The sequence below is a fragment of the Crinia signifera genome, chromosome 4 (genome assembly GCF_055691185.1).
Source record: "Crinia signifera chromosome 4, ASM5569118v1, whole genome shotgun sequence".
NCBI classification, from domain to species: Eukaryota; Metazoa; Chordata; class Amphibia; order Anura; family Myobatrachidae; genus Crinia; species Crinia signifera.
In genome coordinates, this window is record NC_139220.1 from 288,361,205 (window position 1) to 288,383,644 (window position 22,440).

At 48.4% G+C, this 22,440-nt stretch overlaps 1 protein-coding gene across 3 annotated transcripts in view; it reads right to left on the bottom strand.

Annotated features, from left to right (window-relative positions):
• Positions 1 to 21,353, bottom strand: part of LOC146075584 (CD209 antigen-like protein C) — a 52,162-nt gene extending 30,809 nt beyond the window's left edge. Inside the window, exons 1-7 of one of the 3 annotated variants that reach the window (XM_083184955.1) lie at positions 20,289 to 21,353; positions 19,796 to 19,933; positions 10,354 to 10,410; positions 8,612 to 8,650; positions 8,272 to 8,322; positions 4,699 to 4,815; positions 1,515 to 1,556 (exon numbers count right to left, since the gene is read on the bottom strand). In XM_083184955.1, coding sequence (XP_083041081.1) covers positions 1,515 to 1,556; positions 4,699 to 4,815; positions 8,272 to 8,322; positions 8,612 to 8,650; positions 10,354 to 10,410; positions 19,796 to 19,933; positions 20,289 to 20,328 — 484 coding nt within the window. In that variant the 5' untranslated portion in view covers positions 20,329 to 21,353. The remainder of the gene's footprint in view (positions 1 to 1,514; positions 1,557 to 4,698; positions 4,816 to 8,271; positions 8,323 to 8,611; positions 8,651 to 10,353; positions 10,411 to 19,795; positions 19,934 to 20,288) is intronic. The other 2 variants (XM_083184958.1, XM_083184957.1) reach the window with 2 other exon arrangements.
• Between the last annotated feature and the right edge of the window lie 1,087 nt (positions 21,354 to 22,440).

A 22,440-nucleotide genomic window follows, 5' to 3' on the forward strand; every position in this document is an offset into this window, starting at 1 on the left:
TACCTTACGATTACAGGTGGGGGAACTCAGTTCCAACCCGTTCCCCCCTCACTTTAACCCCCTGTGCATACGGTTTCCAGGGGATACAGTTACAATCCCGGCGCCGGAATCCCGACCGCCGAAATGCTGACACATTCTCCCTCCGTGGGTGTCCACGACACCCCTGGAGGGAGAATAAATTAGTGTGCCGAGCGTAGCGAGGCACCGGGCCCACTGCGTGGCGAGCGCAGCGAGCCCGCAAGGGGGGGGCGATCCACGTCCCCCCCTTGTCGGCTGTCGGGATTCCGGCGTCGGGATTCTGAACGCCGGGATCCCGACCGCCGGGCTTCAATACTGAATCCCGGTTTCCAGGATCTCTTTTTACCGGTGGCCGTTTGCAAGGTGATTGACAGTAAGCCGGTGTTTGTGGATGTCATCCGGCCTTTACTGGGAAAATGCCGGCATGCCCAAGTGTTTTCAGGGAGGGTGTGTGGCATCAGCTCTGGCCCCGATCAGCCTGTTTCTAGCGCACTGGCTGAGTCGGTCCTGGGCTATGCACACATTGTAACAATCATTCTCTGGGGAGCGGGAGAGAATTGGATTTGCAGCTAATCTCAGGGCTTTGATATTTGTTTACGCTTTTCGCAGGACTGCACAGGGATATCACTCTGGCTGGGTGGCAATTACCTGATTGCAGGGGACCGCAAATTAGTAGTTCAGCGATCAGATCTGAATAACCCCCTTAGTTTCTGAATTATATAGACGTGTTTTTTTTCCCCCTTTAGGCCTGACATACTATTCTAATTATCATTGGCCTTTATTTGAATGGAGATATATGGGGTCCACTGCTTCTACATTCCTTACAAAGGGCCTAATTCAAGCCCAATCACTGCAAATAAGAATGCGGGGCGATTATCGATAGACTGCGCACGCATACGGGCTGTAGTACACATGCGCAATTCTATCCTGCTACTTTTTATCATTGGACTACAAAAAAGTTGATTGACAGGAAGCCGGCGTTTGTGGGTGGTAACCGCACATTGGGTGTGAGTGTCAGGGAAAACACAGGAGTGCAAAATCAGGGTGGCGATACCCTATAGAAGCCTATGGGCTTCTATCGCCGCCCAACGTCTGCCGTCCGCGCGCCCCCCCCCTCCTCCCATCCTCCTGATCTCCTCCTCCCCCAGCAGGTGTCACAGCCGGGAGGACATCCGGCTGCAGGGGGGAGGAGGAGATGCAGGGGGACACTGGCAGCCGCCGGGATGTGACGGAGACCCTCGCAGACCACATCAAAGGTATCGCGGGGGTCTCCATCACCGCAACCCGATGCTAGCCGCATATGTTAGTACATATGCGGCAGCATCGCGGCGGCTGCCAGGCGAAGGGCGACGATGCATATTAATACATCCCGCCCTCTATACATGTTACATCTGCTCCACCTGCAGTGCACATGAACCAGAATAACCCCCACAGCTGCAGAGTGTAGAATAAGTCATTCACAGTCATCCATTGGAACGAGCGCAGGCGATGCTTACCATTGTGCTTTATGTCTGAGAGTTGATCAAAGAAATCAAAGACTGAAACAAAATAATATTGAAGATCAGGTCATTTGAAGCATCATCATTGTCACATACACAAAATGCCTCATCTACAGTCAGGGGCAAATGTCCAGTGTCCTGTAAATGAATGCACCGTACCCCCCAGGACCACTCCAACATTGTGGATTTTTGTGCTCGTCCCTATGGGAGCAAACAAACATCTGCAATGAAGGTGCGAATGGATGAGATATGGAAGTCTATAGAGAGAAGACAGTATAAATAAGCTGGGAACACATTGGGCACTATACTGTATCGGTAGCTGGTATGCAAACAATGATTAACGTTGGTTCAGTAAGCAGTGCACATTTCCTGCTTACCAAGCGGTTAGACTCCGCCCGTTGGGCTTAGGAACTCATGCCCCCCTTCCCAGAGCAAACACCCACATTTGCATGGGAATAGAATTTAGAGATGTGCAGGCTCTGATTTACTCTGATTTCAAAGCAGGATCTTATTGGCTATCAAATGTCAACAACTGTCATGTGATTTGGGATAGCCAATAAGATCCTGCTTTGAAATCAGAGCCTGCACATCTCTTGAACAGATGTGTACGCTCACACATCCATACACATGTGAGTGTACAGGGCAGAAATCATTCAATGATCGCTGTCCATAGAATGATTTTTCTAATGTCTGCAAATCTAAGACACTCTCCGGTGTCTTAGATCTGCAGTTCCCCTTTATGGGCACCCGTGTCACCGGTTAATTTTCATGGGAACATAGGCGCATCCCATAGGCGTAACCTCGTCCTCACTGCTCCGCGCGAATAGACAATTTGCAGCGCCTGCTCGCACAATGAGGCTGCGCAATAATGCTTATGAGCATACACAGTCTCTAAACATATGGGTATTATCCAGCCATCCCCGACACATTCATTCGTTCAGTATTCTGAATCTACAGGGTTTAAGGTTTTCTGAATCTACACACGGTCATTATGTACAGGCGGCTACAGAGAGCAAGCCGCAGAGACTGAAGAGAAGATGTATCAAAACTTGGAGAGAGATAAAGATGCTCACAGCATCCAATCAGCTCCATCTGTCTGAGATGCAGGAGCGTCTGAGACACTTCTGCGTCTGAGTAACTATTGCGGCAGCGTACAGGGGACGCTGACAGGGGACGCTGACTACGCTGCCCACGGGAACACTACACTGATTCTGATAGGGACGCTACGCTAACTACGTAACTGCTGTCCAAAACAGCATGGGTATACTGGGGGAAGATCATGTCAAACAAATCTTATTGACTTCTTTGACTGGGTGACTAAAGTAATAGATCAAGGTGGGGCTGTAGATGTAGCTTATCTAGACTTTAGTAAAGCTTTTGACACTGTCCCACATCGCAGACTGTTAAATAAACTTGAAAGCTTGGGATTGGATTCTAAGATAGTTGAATGGATAAGAGCATGGTTGCAGGACAGAAAACAGAGAGTTGTAGTAAACGGAGTACAGTCAAAGGAGGGAAAGGTTACAAGTGGGGTACCCCAGGGATCTGTACTTGGACCAGTGCTTTTTAATATCTTTATTGGTGATATTGCAAATGGAATTGAGGGTAAAATGTGCCTTTTTTGCAGATGACACAAAGGTATGCAACAGGGTAGACACACCAGGAGGGTAAAACAAATGATTGAGGATCTAGGTAGATTAGAGAAATGGTGAAGAGAATGGCAACTACAGTTTAATGCCAAAAAATGCAAAATCATGCACTTGAGTCTCAGAAATCCAAAGACTAAATATAGTATAAATGGCACTATAATGGAAACTAATGAGGAAGAGAGGGATCTAGGTGTCACTATTTCAGGGGACTTAAAGGCAGGTAGGCAATGTAACAAAGCAATGAAGAAGGCAAGTCAGATGCTTGGTTACATAGGGAGAGGTATCAGCAGTAGAAAGAAATAAGTAATAATGCCAATGTATAGGTCATTGGTACGACCTCACCTAGAGTATTGTGTCCAGTTCTGGAGGCCATATCTCCAGAAGGATATAAATACATTAGAGACTGTACAAAGAAGAGCAGCTAAAATGGTGCATGGCCTACATCACAAAACGTACCAGGAAAGACGAAAAGATCTTAATATGTATACTTTAGAGCAGAGAAGGGAAAGGGGGACATGATAGAAACTTTCAAATATATCAAGGGCTTTAACAAGGTACAGGTGGGAGACATTCTTCACAGGAAGAGGAGCAACAGAACATGAGGACATGCACTGAAACTAGAGGGAGGAAGATTCAGGGGAAATGTGAGGAAGAATTACTTCACAGAAAGAGTAGTAGATAAGTGGAATAGCCTACCATCAGAGGTGGTAGACTCAAATACAGTAGTACAATTTAAACATGCTTGGGATCGGCATATTGATATCCTTACAAAAAAATAAGGATCAAATATGGTTTGAGGTAACATGTTTAAAAAAGGGGCAGACTAGATGGGCCAAGTGGTTCTTATCTGCTGTCAAATTCTATGTTTCTATGTCGCCGTGAAACTACACAAGAACTGAAGTAGATTATGATTGGTTGCCCATAGCAACATCCCATAATAGAACTCTTACTTACTCTTACTTAGTAAAAAAAAACCTTAGAGGCTGATTAGTTGCTATGCGAAACATTATCTCTCTCCAATGTTTGATACACCTTCCCATAAGTTCTTAACCACCCCAGGAGATAAGGGTAAAGGCTGTGGAAGCAGAGGAGATTCCCACAGGTCTGCAATACCCAGGGGGAAGGTAATCAAACGGTTATGAAGTCTGGTGAAGGAGGGTTCCTTGCCCACTTTCCTTACACATGGGGATACCTGGGCTACTTCCTATACAGAGTGATGTCTCCTGGGAACTAAATATGTAATGGGTAAGGATAGTCCCTCATTTGATCCCACTGTTGGTGTAAAAAGCATAATAAATAAGTGTATTGGTTACCGATGTTCCACTGGATTGAGTGGGTCCTTCATTGTTCATTAGACCATTGATGCTATCTTTGATCCTACTGAGTGTATGACAAAGGGCCATATTGCAGGAGCTACAGTAGGAGAGTCATTGGGGGACCAACCAAATCAGCAGAACCTGGACTCCAGGTAAGTAATATTCTGGAATAATAATATTTAAATACATGGAAATACATAAGAATCTGTTACTTACAATACATCAGCGTGATGCTGCCCGTAATCATGTAGAACAAGAACATAAGGATCAGCCAGACTACTATCATTAGATGAAATTGTCCACCTTTGTGGTTCTTCTCAGGACTTGGCGCATCTGAAAGGAGGTATAGTAATGTCTGTAACATATCATATGGCTCGGGATTTCTATGATGTGGTAAATGCCTTGCTTATAATCAGTGGGTTAGTGGACTGGGAGGTTCATCTGGGAAGGCTCCAAGGCAAGATATTCGTACGGTCAAGATCTGGAATAAGCTGGTGGTGCACATCTGCACAATCCCAGGCATTCTGGGAGCACCACGCCTTATGGACCAGTGGGACAGTCAGACTGCAGGTGAGAACTAAGAATGTATGGTACTTGTGTAGTTTCACGGCGCCAGTGCGTCTGAGTCCCCTTGCGGGGCTTGCTTCGCTCACCCACGCTGCGGGCTCGGTGGCTCGTTACGCTCGCCACGCTATTTAAAATCAACTCCATGCCAACATGGATAGTCGAGGTATGATTGGCATGGAGTTAAGTTACTTTTTTTAACATAGTTTGTGGCGAGCGTAGAACCCGGAAGTAGCACGGCGCCATGCTGGCGCCGTGAAACTACACAAGTACCGAATGTATTCATAGCAAACAATTGTGGACATGATGGCCCATATACTGGGGGTGATTCAGGTTTGATCGGAACATAGCAAATTCGGTCCAGGGACCCATGTTTCGGGTCTGCGTATGTGTATATGCGAAAATACGCATGTGCAGACCCGCTGTGTCAACGCCTTTGGTGAGTATCACACTTGCTGACGCATTTGCACAGAGTGGGGTGGGTAGGGGGCAGGCAGGGGGATGTCCCATGGGAACGCCCTGGGCGCGTCCACAAAAATGGTTGGTGCGCCCAGAAAAACGCTGGGAGTCGCCATGATAATGTAGGTGTGTCAAGTCTGCACGGGGTGTGCGCCACACAGTCTAGACCCATCGATTGGCATGCAGGCGCGAACATTCTGTTGGCCTGGGGGGCGGGCGTTCGCTCCCCGGGCAGGTGACATTTACCCGCTCTCTAAGCAGCGAAAGAACGCTGCTTAGCGAGCGGGTCTGAATTAGGCCCTCAGTTCTCTATGTTGTTACAATGTTTCATGTGTATGTGAAAAAAATCTATGCAAATAAATTTTTCTTAAACCATTATTTGCTTTAGCATAGTGACAATAAATTACTTATCTATATTTTCTTTTGTTCTCCATGGAACATCCATCCATAGGGAAGAAAAAACCTCAATACAAACAAAGTAGGTGGATTCCCAGTATTAGGTCCAGAGCACCGGTGCAGCTGTGGAGCTATTTATCTGTACTGAGTTTTTCTTAATTTATTCCATGATACCATTCACTATATCACATAAATATAGGGCCTGATTCTGGTTGGCTTGGTAAGCTGCCCCATGGACGAAGCTCCCCGCACACTCTGTTGACCCTTGTTACACCATTGCTTCCAAGGTGGATACAGGGATGAAAATTTACACCTTAATGCCTATTGCACATGTCACACACCCATTACATATTATACCACATGCCATATTGCTCATTACACGTTATGCCACACCATAGTGGCCAGTACACATTATACCATACACTGTAATACCTATTACATATTTTACCACATGCCATAATGCCCATTACACATTATTCCACACACCATAATGCTCATTGCATATTATGCCTCACACTGTAATGTCTATTACATATAATACCTCACATATTATGCCACATACTGTAAGTTCCACTTACCTAAATGCTCATTGCTATGGGCTTCATGCTTGGGGTTAACATGATCTACCAGGGGTTAACATGCTTGTTGCCATGGGTACATGCTCTGCCTGGAGTTACATGCTCTGCCAGGGGTTAACATTCTCTACCAGGGATTAACATGCTCTTTGCCATGGGGTTACATGCTCTGCCCAGAGTTACATACTCTGCCAGGAGTAAACTCAAAAAATCATGTGGCAGACTCTCAGCTGGCCCTGGAGTTGGAGAACGGAAGGACCTCTGTGATGCTGCCCCCATGCCGGCCCACGTCCACCCACATCCGCACTCCCAATACCGCTCATGAAAAGTTGACTATGACGCACTCAGACCCAGCGCACTCTCCACCAAATAAAAAAAAAGTGTGTCCAGACCCGGGCTTCCCCGACAGGCCTGGGCCCGGGTAAACTGTACCTGCTCCACCCCCCCCCCCCCTCTCAGCACCCCTGGCTAGAAGCCCGCCTCACCGAATACACACAACCATGCGAGGGGATGTGTAACGAAGACACACCCCCTCGCATGCTGCCGCTGCTGGAGAAATCATTCAATGGTTGGGGACCATCAAATAATTTCTCCTATCATCGCAAATAAGAGTAAGTCTGAACTGACTTCTATGTATGTGCCTGCCCGAAGACTGGGCGGGCGGCTGACTTCCTGTGACGTCAGTCGCCCTCCCCCAGCAGGCATTGGCCTGCACGCTTAGCCATGGGAAGGCACTGGATCCCCGTCCACGGCGCCAACCGCCCCCGTCCCTCCCTCCCTGCTGCGAACGACCCGACTAGTATGTAATTTGCCACGGCCGTTTGCTGTTGGGGTTTAAGGATGTGTGTGGCCGCGGGTCATTAATGACCCCCCTGTCCTCTGTACATGCAACTCAATCTGACAATATTATCAGCGACTGCATGTACGAAGCATGGGACAAGTGACATCACTACAGTGCATAGTGTATGCACTATATCATCTCCCCGTGGCACCGCCGGTATAGCCCAGTGTGTGCCCAGCATTAGTTGTATCTCCTTTTGTGTCTGAAGGGGCATAACTGGGTGGAATGCGTAGGGGGTCGCACGTGAGCCAAGGTTAGGGAGTGCATTTCGGCAGAACTACAGGCTATGCAGAGTTGGGTGCAATTAGATCTAGTTTTTCGATGTATCTTCAAGTAGAGAGGACTGTTGCAAGTGCCTATTGATAATGATGACAGCTATGACCCAACTGTATGTATATGGCAGCCTGGTTGCAGAGATGCGTACATCTCTGCATATAATATGCAAATTTATATCTGTGCAATTACGGAATCATCTCTGCCCAGTCCAAGAATAGCTAGGAGGCTTACTGGTTATGAGAGCAATGTTATATAAGACTGGATGGAAATATATTTATGTAGACCTGTCATCTACACACAGAGAAATCATGTATAGAACCTAAACCAGAGATATCACCGAGACACTGCCTGACTAATGTACATAGTGTGACCTAGTCAGAAGGCAATGGTACCCAAACAAGGGGCAGATATAACAGCAAGAGATGTTCTTCTTACCACCTGTTACAAATAATAAATGATGTTCCAGCCAATCAACTTCTGACTGTCGTTTATTTGAAAAACAATAGGATCTGATTGGCTCCTTCGTAGTGAGTAATGACAAGAATATCACTTGTCCATAAATCTGCCCATTACTGAAATGTTTTACATATTTGAAAATCAGTTATATTATAAGAATAGTTCCCCTTTTAGCTGACCCCGGTTCCAAATAGTTAGTTGATGGTTCCTATGGCTTCTCACCTGTCAGATCTCTGAATGCTGCATTTACAGCTGGGGACGAGAAATCAAGACCTAATGAAAGAAGGTTGGAGAAAGTGCCATTATTGGATGCAGTGTATAGAGCATGTTGTGACCCCCGACCTCACATTTATCACAAGCCGGCCATCTTCATGCAGACCCCTATAGGTCAAATTGCATTAGGAGTGCCTAAGCTTTTTAGGGGGGGATGTGTGATGTCAGCAAAGGGCCATATTTGCCAGATATCTGTGCAGTAAATTGGCTACAGCGGATTTCAATCAGAATCACCCCCTTAATTCCTATTCTCTCCCTACACTCATAGCACTGTGAGTGACAAACTTACCTATAGCTGGTGCCTGGATTGGTGGGACCGTCCGAACCACTAGCAACACAAAATACAAGTCAGGCATACAGCACTATAAATACAGTCCCCAGTAGTAATAAAACACACATGTAACCAGGGGCATAGCCAGAAATTTGTGGGCCCAAAGCAACTTTTTGAAGGGGCCCCTGTCCAGTGTTCCCTCTAAGCTGTGCGCACGTGCGCGCGCACACAACTCGAGGAGCGTGCGCACAGACATTACAACAGAGCGCACAAAGCAGCACTGGTCCCTTTTTGCAGTTGTGGACTCAATAACTACATTGTGTGCTGTGTTTTGAATGTTTAAATGTTTAATATCATTTTGAAGTAAAGTTAACACAAATGCTGAACGTCATTTTCCAGTTATATATAAGTGACGCACAAAAATGTAAATTTCCTTCCAAAATCGCACAGCCAAAATCTTTTGCCGCACACAGCCTTCGTAAAATTAGAGGGAACATTGCCCCTGTCCCAGTGCTTATAGAAAGATACAGATGCTACCTGTATGCCCCATGATGGTGCCCTAGTTCCTTTTCTGAACCATAGTAGTGTTTTACTTCATGTTATGCCCCATCTTAGTGCCATGGGTTATTTAATGAGCCATACTAGTGCCCTACTTCACATAAAGTACCCATTATTTCACACAGTATCCCCCATTCACATTAGGATATAAATTATCCCCAGTTCATATTATGCCACATTGTAGGGCCTCCAGTTCATATTGTGCCTCAGGGCACAGGAGGTTTGGGCCCCACTCAGCCCTGGGCTCAATAGCTGCAGTAGCTATGCTCTTGTATATAACACATGTAACTGTAGGGTTACCACCCGTCCAGTATTACTTCGGACAGTCCGGTAATTAAGACCGGTGTCTGGAGTCCGGAGGGATGGCATTCCCGGACTATACAACGTCCAGGAATAAGAAGCTATTCCCGGGCATTGTATAGTCCGGGAACACCACTCCTCTGGACTCTGGTCTTAATTACCGGACTGTATGGCGTAATCCCGGACGGGTGATAGTAACCCTATGTATCTGTGAGAGGGTCACAGTTACATGTGTTATATACAAGGGTGTAGCTACCATAGGTGCAGAGTGCAGCTGCTATGGGACCCAGAGTAGAGGCGGGGGCAACTTCCCTGTCACAGTTACATGTGTTATATAAAAGGGTGTAGCTATCATAGGTGCAGAGCATGCAGCTGCTATGGGGCCCAAAGCTGAGAGGGGCCGCCTTCTCTGTCACAGTGGGGTCAACTTCCCTGTCACCGTTACAGTCACAGTTACGTGTTATATAAAAGGGTGTAGCTATCATAGGTGCAGAGCATGCAGCTGCTATGGGGCCCAGAGCTGAGAGGGGCCACCTTCTCTGTCACAGTTACATGTGTTATATACAAGGGTGTAGTTACCATTACATAGTTATATAGTATTTAAGGCTGAATAAAGACTTGCGTCCATCTAGTTCAAACTAGGTTTTAATAGCTAATCCCTTGATGTATAGTATGTGTGTACCATTGGTGCAGGGAGTGCAGCTGCTATAGGGCCCAGAGCTGAGAGAGGCCACCTTCCCCGTCAGAGTTACGTGTTATATACAAGGGTGTGGCTACCATAGTTGCAGCTGCACTCCCTGCACCTACAGATGAGCCTGTACACTGACATGTAGAACATATATGTAAGCAGTCTTGCGTTTGGCATTAGTTAATGTACAGTAGAGTAGGCACACTATTCTCACCAACATTTTCTGTCAGTTTGTTTACTGTATCATTGATGTTCCCAGGATTTGCCAGGCCTGAAAAGAAACCAACAAAAAACCCAAACATTAACCACAGTGTCACCTGGAGGCTGATGAGTCATCATTAACAATAGCGAATAACGGAGCAAAGCCGTATTTATATAAATGTGCATTTTCATTGCAATAAAAAGAAGCACAGCCTTGATACACACACACACATATATAATGTTTTAATAAAACATATAACTGGATACAAATTTCAGCTTACAATGTAGAACAACGGAATGGCTGCATAGGCATGCAGTGGCTTAAACAGTCCAAGCTGTGTGTGTGCCTGTAGTTTGCATGCGACTCGGAGTGACCAATAAGGGCATAGGTGAAAGCAAGTTAGCTGAGGTAATACTGCAGGAGTGGGAGGAGTCTGCCTCTTCTTCCTGTGAAGTTTGTGGTGAGTAGCTGTGTCCCTGCGCTCTGCTCTTTCAGCTTGTGATTTTAGTTTTTTGAGGGTAAAATTCGTTTGTCAAGCACAGCTAGGTAGCGTTGCTTAGTTGTTTAGAGGTGGTGCTAGAGAATTTTTCCTCACAAAATGCCCAGAGTCACCCCCCAGCGTCCGAGGCGCTCCACCAGGCCCCCAGCTAGGTTTCTGGAAGATGGCGCTGACCGCGCTGAGCTGGACTTACCCAGTCTCACTGTCCAGCCCCCGGTCCTTGTTGCTGCTCCCAGGGTGGTCCGGGCGGCGGTAGTAGCTGCTAGAGCCGGGCGCGCTGTTCGCGCTGGTACGGCTCGGGTGGCTGCTGCGGCTAGGCCTGTGACGCCGGTCACTGCAGCCGGGCGGGGGAGGATGATGTCACGCGGTGGGCGCTCGTCCTTAGGACGCGCTCACCGCGGAGGGACTGTGGGAGGCAGCGGCGGGTCTCCGCTGGTGTCCCCTGACTCCGGGCGGCGGCCATTAGCCGCTGGTGTTTCAGGAAGGAGCAGCAGACGGCCTGGAATGGCGGCGAGGCCCGGGCAGCAGAGGGGGCGGGGCGGAAGTGCTGCGCTAGGCAGAGGCAGATCTGGTAGGCTTAGCAGAGGTCTGCACGCTGAATTTCAAGGGGATGCTGTGTTAGGTGACCCTGCGCCTGATCCTGAGACTCCCATGTATGGTTATTTACCATCTTGGGAACGGCAGGGCGCAGTGAATGAAATGGAGGGCGGTGAGTCGGCAGCGGCTGCTGCCAGGGTTGCAGCTGGTAGGAGGCGGTCGTCCCGGGGAGGCCACCATGGGGCTGCTACTGCACCCAGGGGGGCCGGCAGGGATGCTCCGCACGCCCCAGCTTTTGACCCGGCACTGTTGTCTGCGGCGCTGTCCTCTGTGGCAGGCGCGCTGGCCCCACTGGTGGACGGGGTGCCCGGCGGAGAAAGTAGTTCTGGCAGGAGAGGTCGCAGGTCAGGGAGAGTGAGCAGGGAACCCATCCCTGGGTGCGCGGAGTTTGTGAGGGCTTTTGGGGGGCCCAGTGGCTCCGCATTCCAACCAGAGGCGGAAGAAGAGCATTCTAATGTCCCGTTAGCTGGGACTAGACGTAGAGCAGCGCAGGTCCCTAGGCCCCCTCCTAATGTTCCTGCAGGTACAGATGAGGTCCCGGAGGACATGGAAGGTGATGATTGGTATGAAGATATGCCAGATGTGGATGATGATGACGACGACGATGAGACTTGGGTCGAAAAGGCGGAGTCGTCAGGTGAGAATACCTCAAAGGAGGAGAATACGTCAGTTGAGGGTTCCAGTTCTGATGGTTCAGGTTCATCTCATTACTCGTCCTCCTCTTCCTCCTCCTCGGTTGGGGGTTCTGACACGGGCAGCAAGGCTAAGGCTCGTAAGAGGGCAGCCAAATATGCCAAGAAGGAGGCGAGTAAGCACACCCGCAGCAGTAAACGTAAGCGGGCGGTTGCAGTCTCACGAAGGGAGAGAAAGAGGAGGAACTTGCCGGGTGTCGTGCATTGTGACTATACTCGGGTTCTCAGAGGCCTGAGGGAGAGTTGTAGGTCCAAGATTAAGAAGGGTGATTTTGTGGACCTATTTGGGCTGACAGATGAATCCAAAAAGGCCTACAAAGCGGCTAAGGGAAAAGGGGGCATAGGGGCCGAAGCATACAGATCATATGATAACTGGCTGGCAGGATTCTGCGTATTCGCAGCCTGTTACTTGGAGGATAGGCCCGAGGAGCATATGAATATTATTAGGTATATTCATATGGTCCATGACATGTACAGAAGGTACGGGGGTGTAGCATGGAGAAATTATGATGACCAGTTCAGGCGGAAGCAGGACTGCTTGCATGTGATTGACTTCGGGTGCAAGGATGTTGAGGTTTGGATGGAGGTAGCAAGGACTCATGCGGAGGGCTTGGAGTCAGTTCGCACAGCTGCCCCCCTTCCTTCCGCACCCCAACAGCCACAGCGGGCCATTACCGACAGTGTTCCACAGAAACGTTTCACACCTGGGGGTAGGTCATTCACCCCGGGCACAGCTAGGGGTAAATGCTATGCCTTTAATAATTCTTCTTGTAACTTGGGCAACCGTTGTAGGTACAAACACGTTTGTATAAACTGTTCAGGCAATCACCCGGCATCTGGTTGCTTTCGGGGAGGCCGCCCCGGCAGAGGGGCGGCTACCTCGGCGGCCTCTAGAAACCCCACTCCAGGCCCCGCTCGCTAGAGCATCCACCCCGGTACAGGTGGCAGCCATGGGACCATGGCTGCAGTTGTACCCTGATAGAGAGGTTGCCGAGTTTTTGTACAAAGGTTTTAGCGAAGGTTTTCACCTACCTATACGGGGTGAGGTTGTTGGAGGAGCTTATAGAAATTTGTTATCCGCTCGTTCATTTGCGGCAGTTCTAAAGGAGAAGGTTGTGAAGGAAGTTCAGTTGGGTCGCATGGCAGGGCCTTTTTCGGAGCCTCCACTTCCAGACCTGGTTATCTCACCGGTGGGGGTGGTGCCGAAAAAGGCTCCAGGTAAATTCAGATTGATCCAACACCTGTCTTATCCTGCAGGTTTGTCGGTTAACGACGCCATCCCTGACGAATGCTGTTCGGTTGCGTACCAGTCATTTGATGATGCACTGGCAATGGTGCAGGCATTCGGGAGGGAAGCACTGATGGCCAAGATTGACGTAGAGTCAGCTTTCCGTCTATTGCCTCTGCACCCTGAAGCATTTAAGTACATGGGCTTCCGCATTGGGAACGAATACTTCATCGACAAGTGCTTGCCGATGGGGTGTTCGGTTTCTTGTGCCTTTTTTGAGAAGTTCAGTACTTTTCTTCATTGGTGTGTAGAGAGGTCGGCTGGTGTGGTGGGCATTGCCCACTACCTCGACGACTTCCTATGTGTTGGTCCGTCAAACACGGACCAATGCATGGAGCTGCTGGCAACCGTCCGTGCTCTCTTCGGTCAGTTTGGGGTCCCAATTGCCGAGGAGAAAACGGAGGGTCCAGTCACTTGCTTGTCATTTCTGGGGATCCAGATTGACTCAAGCTCGGGATGCTGCAGTTTACCTCAGGATAAGGTGGCTAAGCTGAAGGAGACGATCACAGCCTTTCAGTCTGTGCGGAAGGTAACACTGCGCCAGGCTCAATCACTCTTGGGCCAGCTAAACTTTGCCTGTCGTGTGATCCCTATGGGTAGGTTGTTCTGTCGCAGGTTGGAGCGTGCAACCGCGGGAGTGGCCAGACCTCACCATTTTGTGCGTCTGTCTGCCGAAATTCGGCGGGACCTTGTAGTATGGTCCTCCTTCTTGGAGGATTTCAATGGGGTACGCATTTGGCTGGCTCCCGTGGTTGACAGCTCCAGACTGCAGCTTTACACGGACGCGGCGGGATCTACTGGTTTTGGTTGTTACCTCGACGGCAGCTGGTGTGCGCAGGCTTGGCCAGATAGCTGGGTGCAGGAAGGCCTCATTAGGGATATGTTGCTTCTTGAGCTATTTCCCATTATGGTGGCAATGGAAATCTGGGGCTCCCAGTTGGCAAACCGCAACGTGCTGTTTTGGTGTGACAACTATAGCGCAGTGCACGCGATTAACAACCAAAAGGCGAAGTCACTGTTGGTGCTAAGGGTTTTGTCGCAGCTATACTTACAGTGCTTGCGGTTTAATATACTGTTCAAGGCTAAGCATGTTCCTGGTGTGAAGAATGATGTGGCTGATGCGTTGTCGCGATTCCAATGGGAGCGTTTTAGATCGTTGGCTCCGGGTGCTGATACTATCGGGGTTTCGTGCCCACTTTATATTTGGCAGGTCATCAGGCCGGAATGGAGGGGTTAGCCGAACTGTCGTTGGCGCCGGCTACGCTTAGATCTTACCGCCAGGCTTGGTCGGAATGGGAAAAATTTTCCGGAGGGTCAGCGCAGCCAGGTAGGCAGGGGCAGCAGCTCTTGTTATCTTTTCTCTGGTCAATCTACAAGTCAGGCAAATCCAGGGCGCTAGCTGTTCGGTATCTAGCAGGCATATCCTTCTTTGCGCAGCTAAAGGGACTTAGCGATTTTACTAAGGGTTTTTTAGTGCGGAAAGCTATGAAGGGATGGCTGCGGACTGCTCCCCCTGCTCCCGACGGTAGGCGCCCGATAGACAGCACCATGCTTCCTCCTTTGTTAGGTTTGGTATCCAACCATGCAGACTCAGAGTTTGAGTCTTTGTTGTTTAGATTAGCTTTTTCTATGGCGTTTCATGGAGCTCTGAGGGTTTTGGAGTTAGTTGCCCCCTCCAAACATAAGAATGCGACCTTGCTGGCGTCAGATATTCGCATTGATGATCAGGCGCTTTGGTGCAGAATCAGGCGGTCAAAGACAGATCAGCTAGCTAAAGGTACATGGGTGCCAATGTCCCCCGTTTCGCCAGCATCAGTTTGCCCGGTCACGCTGGCCGGTCAGTATGCCCTAGTGAGACCAGAAGTTGGTGGGTCTTGGCTGCTGCATTATAATGGGTTGCCCTTAACAAGGTACCAATTTACCTGGATGATGCGGCGTTGTCTGAGCGATATGGGTCTGGCACCGGAGGAGTTTGGCACCCATTCCTTCAGGATAGGCGCGGCTACATCAGCAGCTAGGGCAGGCTGGCCAGTTCAGGAGATAAAGACACTAGGTAGATGGCGCTCTGCTAGCTACAAGAAATACATCAGACCGCATCTTTTGTCCTGATTTATATGTGAATGTTTGGTTTCCAGTTGTTTGGTTGTACTCCTTTGTTACCCCATACCGCCTGTTTCCTACTCGGGGATTAGCCACGCTCTGTTGTTGGGCCAGCGTCCGGAGTTTTCACGCTTTTTTGCCTGACCTGACGGACTGAATTCGGCTCAATTATAATTCGGCTAATTAGGCACCAATTAAGAGTCCCTCAGCAGGTTCAGACGTTTTTTCCTCCGGCCGAGTAATCCCCGGTTTACCTATATTCCCGTCCATTACCCTTACCTCCCCTGGTTTGTCATCTTACCTTTTGTGTCTAGGAGTGGCTTCAATTGGCATTGAAGCATTATCAAGCACCAAATTTGTGCATCATTATAAATTTTTTCTTTTTGGCAGATCCTCCTATTAATATGATTATACCGGTCCTTATTAAGCAAAGACTAATCCCACTTCATTCATTCTCTTCCCCAGGTGTGGGCTTCGACAACCTAAAGGTGTGGGTAGTAGGTCATTCTTTCATATTTTGGTCAGCAAAATTGATGGCTTCAGGGTGTGGTCCTGTATTTGAAGGTTGCCATCTTGTGCGTTGGCTTGGAGTTCGAGGTATGTCCTGGCGCAAGCTAAGGTCATTTCTTCTCGATAATGTGAGGTCGTATGGCTTACCTGAGGTGTTGGTCATACATTTGGGAGGAAACGACCTCGGGAAAATTTCCCAGTTGGAGCTGAGGGCCATGATATTGGAGGATCTGGCGGCCATAAAGGGAGAATGGCCTACATGTAAGTTGATCTGGTCATTTATTGTCCCACGCCTGTCCTGGAGGGATGCTAGGGATTGTAAAGCTATAGATGAGGCTAGAAAAAAGCTGAACACTGCAGTTGCTCGTTGGGTTCTGCAGGCTGGTGGGGCTGTGGTCCCACACGAGCGCATTCGATATAGGTTCCACCAGCTGTACAGACCCGATGGGGTTCACCTCACGAGGGCCGGATTATTCTTCTTTGTGGAGGATCTGTTGACAGTTGTTGCCTCATTACGTTAGTTTGGTGGCGGGCGGAGCCTCCGGCGTCGGAGTCTCCGCTTTGGCGGGAAAGAACGGCAATTTCATAGATTTGAAGGCTTGATGTAAGTTATGTTTACTGCAGATTTGGCTTGTTTTCGGTGCGCTCGCCTCTCATTGGCTTAGGCCTTCGCTGGACCACCCGCTCGGGAGCTGCGACCCCACCCGGCTGGGTGGGGAGTCAATAGTAGGTTGAGTGGAGACCGCTGTTTGATGAGTTTGCTGAATCATGCAGAATAGTTTTGGGGTGGGCTTAGTTTTAGTGCCGTTCTTTCTGGCCACCAAAAATTTAATTAAATTAAAAATAAAATAAAATAAAATAAAAATTAAATAATTAAACAAAACTAAAAATTAGCTTAAAATCCTTTTAAATAAATTTCAGCTGACATTATTCTGCCAAACCTATGTCTCCGAGTCTTTATTTCAGGTGTCTCAATTTATTGTGTCAAGTTATTATTATCTTAATGCACACTAAGGTCACACATCAGCTGTTAGAGTGTTTAGAACAACGGAATGGCTGCATAGGCATGCAGTGGCTTAAACAGTCCAAGCTGTGTGTGTGCCTGTAGTTTGCATGCGACTCGGAGTGACCAATAAGGGCATAGGTGAAAGCAAGTTAGCTGAGGTAATACTGCAGGAGTGGGAGGAGTCTGCCTCTTCTTCCTGTGAAGTTTCCCACCCTCCCTTCCCTATTATATCAATGGGTTTTTTGGGTGGGTTTTCTGGTTTATCTAAGCGCGTTGGCTGAAGGCGGGAAAGAACGGCAATTTCATAGATTTGAAGGCTTGATGTAAGTTATGTTTACTGCAGATTTGGCTTGTTTTCGGTGCGCTCGCCTCTCATTGGCTTAGGCCTTCGCTGGACCACCCGCTCGGGAGCTGCGACCCCACCCGGCTGGGTGGGGAGTCAATAGTAGGTTGAGTGGAGACCGCTGTTTGATGAGTTTGCTGAATCATGCAGAATAGTTTTGGGGTGGGCTTAGTTTTAGTGCCGTTCTTTCTGGCCACCAAAAATTTAATTAAATTAAAAATAAAATAAAATAAAATAAAAATTAAATAATTAAACAAAACTAAAAATTAGCTTAAAATCCTTTTAAATAAATTTCAGCTGACATTATTCTGCCAAACCTATGTCTCCGAGTCTTTATTTCAGGTGTCTCAATTTATTGTGTCAAGTTATTATTATCTTAATGCACACTAAGGTCACACATCAGCTGTTAGAGTGTTTAATGAAAGACATTATGAATTTAGGTTCAAGACACCTGATAAGCCATAAGGGGCTGGTGGGTAGCTGGACAGAACTGAGCCCCCGGCTACATTTTTTTTCCTCTTATAGAATATAATAGATATAGGGCGGGATGCTATATAGCAGAAATGCGGTAAAAACCCCGTTTTCGGGGTTTCTACCGCATTTCTATATGCTATATGGCGCCTCCGCAGTGTCAGCGCTGCGGAGGGAATCGCCAGCTAAAGCTGGCGAATCCCTGCAGAAGCCTATGGGCTTCTTACCGCAGCGCTGTTTGAGGGATCCGTCACGGATCCCTCCCAGCGTGCCCTGCGGCCGGCGCCGGGGTCTGCGCATGCGCAGATGGACTCCCGGGTCACAGACCCGGAAGTCCAGTGCCGGCACCGCATCGCAAGGGACAGCTCTTACCGCAAGAGCTGTCCCTTGCATGAATAACGGCATATGTTATAGCATATGCCGTTATTAAAAATGCGATGTCCGGCGAAGGGGGGCCGCGGATGTTATAACATCCCGCCCACAATCTGATTGGTTGCTATGGGCAATATCCCATCTTCACTAGAATCCCATCATAGTCATAGGCGAATCTAGAATTTTGGTAATGGGTGGTCCCAGATCTAGACATAATAGCAGGGGGACCTTTGCGTGGCGTAGCCGCGCTGCAAAAGGGGGCGTGGCCTAATGGGAAGGAGGCGTGGCATCACAAAAAGGGGTGTGGTATTACACTTTAGACCATACACAGTAATGCCTTTTACACATTTTAGCAAACTCCGTAATACCCATTACACATAAAGCCACACGCCGTAATGCCAATTACACATAAGGCCACACATCATAATGCCCATTACACATTGTGCCACACATCATGATGCCCATTACATACTATATAACAAACCGTAATGCCCATTACATATTTGCCACATAAGTGCTGCTTATCTACGTGCTCATTGCTAGGGGGTTCTTGCTTGATGGCACCATAGTACCCATTACACATGATGCCACACACCATAGTACCCATTACACATGATGCCGCACACCATAGTACCCATTACACATGATGCCGCGCACCATAGTACCCATTACACATGATGCTGCACACATAATGTCCCTTACACATGATGCTGCACACATAATGCCGCTTACACATGATGCTGCACACCTTAATGCCCCTTACACATTAAGCCACACATTATGCGTAATGCCCCCACATACCACCACTTGTAGCGTCCCTTAAGCAATGCCCCCAAAAGTGCCACTTGCTGTAAATTTTTATATGAGCCTTCGCTGCTGCTGCTGCTGCATGGAGAGATGGAGAGCGGTGCAGCTGCTTCTATGGGGAGAGGAGCAGAGCGCAGCGCAGAGCATGCTCCCACTCCCTTCCTGGTGTCCCCTCTAGCCGAGTGGACATTTTAAATATTGTGCTCGCTGTTGTTGTGCGTGACGTCGGGGGAGCGCACCGGGCGCCGGCACCACATGATTAAAGGGGGGGCAGGCTGAGGTGAAAGCGGGGAGAAGAATTGGAGGGGAAGCTTAAGGAGTGACAGTCATTGACAGCTGGGCAGAGAGCAGGGGGCTGCCCGGCTGTAGTAATGGGGAAAGTGAGCAGAGTATCGTGGCGCTATCTGAGGGGATCTGCCTGATGGATCTCTGGAGGTGTGTCCCAATTTCACCTAAAAAAAATGACAATAGTACAAAGGGTGTAGGGATCCACTAGTGGGCGCTCCCTATGGTTTGGACAGTGCCCGGCTGTATTCAGAGCACTTCAGGTCACGGCTGTTTGAAATAATACCCCTTTCACAACAGAAAATGCAAGGATTTACCCGGGAATATGGTCCCAGGATGCATTTTCTGGTGTGAGGGGGAGAGACAACCACTCCCCTCTCCCTACCCCCCTTTAACCAACCAGCTATATCTTCGGAACCAACTGACCCATTTACATGAGACCAGTATCATAGTGAACAACTGAGTGTAACCATATATACTTTACATTGTAGCTGCAGGTCCTCCCTTCTGTCAGTGGCTTCAGTCCCCTTCTTCTCTCGTGTCGGCACAGCTGGTCTACTCCTAATGTCACTCACATTCTCATAGTCATCAGCATCATCATCAGCATCAGTTGCGCCGCACACTGAGGACATACACACAGGTATGTATTACCTTCACCTGCACTCCTCACAGGAGCGACTATAGGAGGAATTACCGCAGGGCTTACACATCCATAGACACATCTGTAACCTATCAACCCATCATCCTTATAGGAAACTGTTAACGAGGACATGAAGAATAAGCGCAGTACATTGCTCAGCCACTAATAGTTATTTATAAAGGAATAAAAACAAAGCTATGCTATAATTAAGTTCAGGGCAATACATATACCTGTGTGGCTCTATTGTAGCATAACCTTATAACCAGTATATTATAACCAGTATATACAGTAGATCGCCCAGTTACTTACTGGAACGCATTCCTCTGTCCTTTCTTACCTTTCATTCTGTTCTTTGGTTCTCCATAAAAGTTCTGCATTTTGCCACCTCTCTGTCACAGTACAATTGGCTACTACTCTGTACCACGATACAGATGATTATCAGTTCCCTTCACCACACTGTACAGTGCAACACACTGCCTCCAAACTGTGCCCTTCTCTATAGTACAGCACACTGCCACAGCACTGTGGTATCTCTGTAGGGTAAACCTCCACTACTGTACAGTACAGCACACTGCCACCAAACTGTGCCCAGCACACTGCTACAACATTGTATCTCTCTCTATACAGTACACCTCCACCACTGCACAGTACAGCACACTGCCACAGCACTGTATCTCTCTGTAAGGTACTCCTCCACCACTGTACAGTACACTGTACCCCTCTGTACAGCACACTACCTCCACACTGTACCTCTGTACAGCACACTGCACCTCTGTACAGCACACTGCTGTCACACTGTACTCCTCTGTACAGCACACTGCCTCAACACTGTACTCCTCTGTACAGCACACTGCTGTCACACTGTACTCCTCTGTACAGCACACTGCCGCCACACTGTACTCCTCTGTATAGCACACTGTACCCCTCTGTACAGCACACTGTACTCCTCTGTACAGCACACTGCCGCCACACTGTACCCCTCTGTACAGCACACTGCCTCCACACTGTACCCCTCAGTACAGCACACTGTACCCCTCTGTACAGCACACTGCCTCCACACTGTACTCCTCAGTACAGCACACTGCCTCCACACTGTACCCCTCTGTACAGCACACTGTACCCCTCTGTACAGCACACTGCCTCCACACTGTACTCCTCAGTACAGCACACTGCCTCCACACTGTACCCCTCTTTACAGCACACTGCCTCCACAATGTACCCCTCTGCACAGCACACTGCCTCCACACGGTACTCCTCTGCACAGCACACTGCCTCCACACTGTACTCCTCTGCACAGCACAATGCCTCCACACTGTACCCCTCTGCACAGCACACTGCCTCCACACTGTACCCCTCTGCACAGCACACTGCCTCCACACGGTACTCCTCTGTTCAGGAGTGCTTCACCTAGTCAGAACTCTATACTAGTGGCTGAGATGAATGCACATATAATTAATATTTCCATTCACCCTCAGTCTTCCTGTCAGAGTACAGATAACATCCTCCACATATACCAGAAGGCCCCTTGGGATAGAAAACAAAAGTCCCAGTGACTTAGTAGGTGGTGAGTTTTCCCTTGCGTTCTTCCTCTTCTGTCTTTCTGTTCTGCTTCCTGACTTGATAACCCTCTTCTAAACCATGGGCCTGTTTCAGATCTGTTTGCTAGGGTGCATATACTCACAGCCTAGCAAACAGGTCAGCATGCTGCCAAACAAAAAAAATTCCCCTCGCATGCAGCTGAAGTATTGGAGAAATGAGTACCATCTAATGATTTTTCTCCCCTTCGGTAATAAAATTTAGTCTGAACTGACTTTTATTTTGTCTGGAGATGGTGGAAGGGGGAGGGTGCTGATGTCATGTGATGTCAGCTGCCCACCCCACGCAGGCATCGACCCACCTGCATTCCCAAGGGAACGCCCAGCATTTTCATGTCCTGGGGGCCCAAAAAGGGGTCTGACCACTACACAAAGTGGGTCAGGGAAGCAAGATAAGGCAAACTTGCATAACATAGAGGGGACAGAGGACAAGAAGTTTAGGAAAAAATGTGGTCAGATCCGGGAGCTGACCAGAGAGTGGTGTAAGCGGGGCACACCATGGGAATGGGGAGCATGTTCAGGGCCTTCCGCTGGATGGATTTGGATGAGAACTTCAGATGACGCTAGGCAGCCACCTCCTGGGTCTGTACAAATTTTGACTGCCAACCTGTCCCATTGTGTTGAATTATTACTACAACCATATGATTAGAAAAATCGTTCCCATCTAAGGGATTCCCCCAGAATCTAAAATCTTTTAATTTTGAAGAGAACCTTTTCTGGCTAACAGTAGATGTACAGGCACTCCATATCACACATAAAAGGGATGTGAAAACAATGATCTCTAAGGACCCTGGACCGCACTATGCCAGAAATTGATTTTATTACTTAAAATTATTGAGTATATCCTTAACCACAACTATTTTGAATTCCATGGAAAGCTTTAATTACAACAAA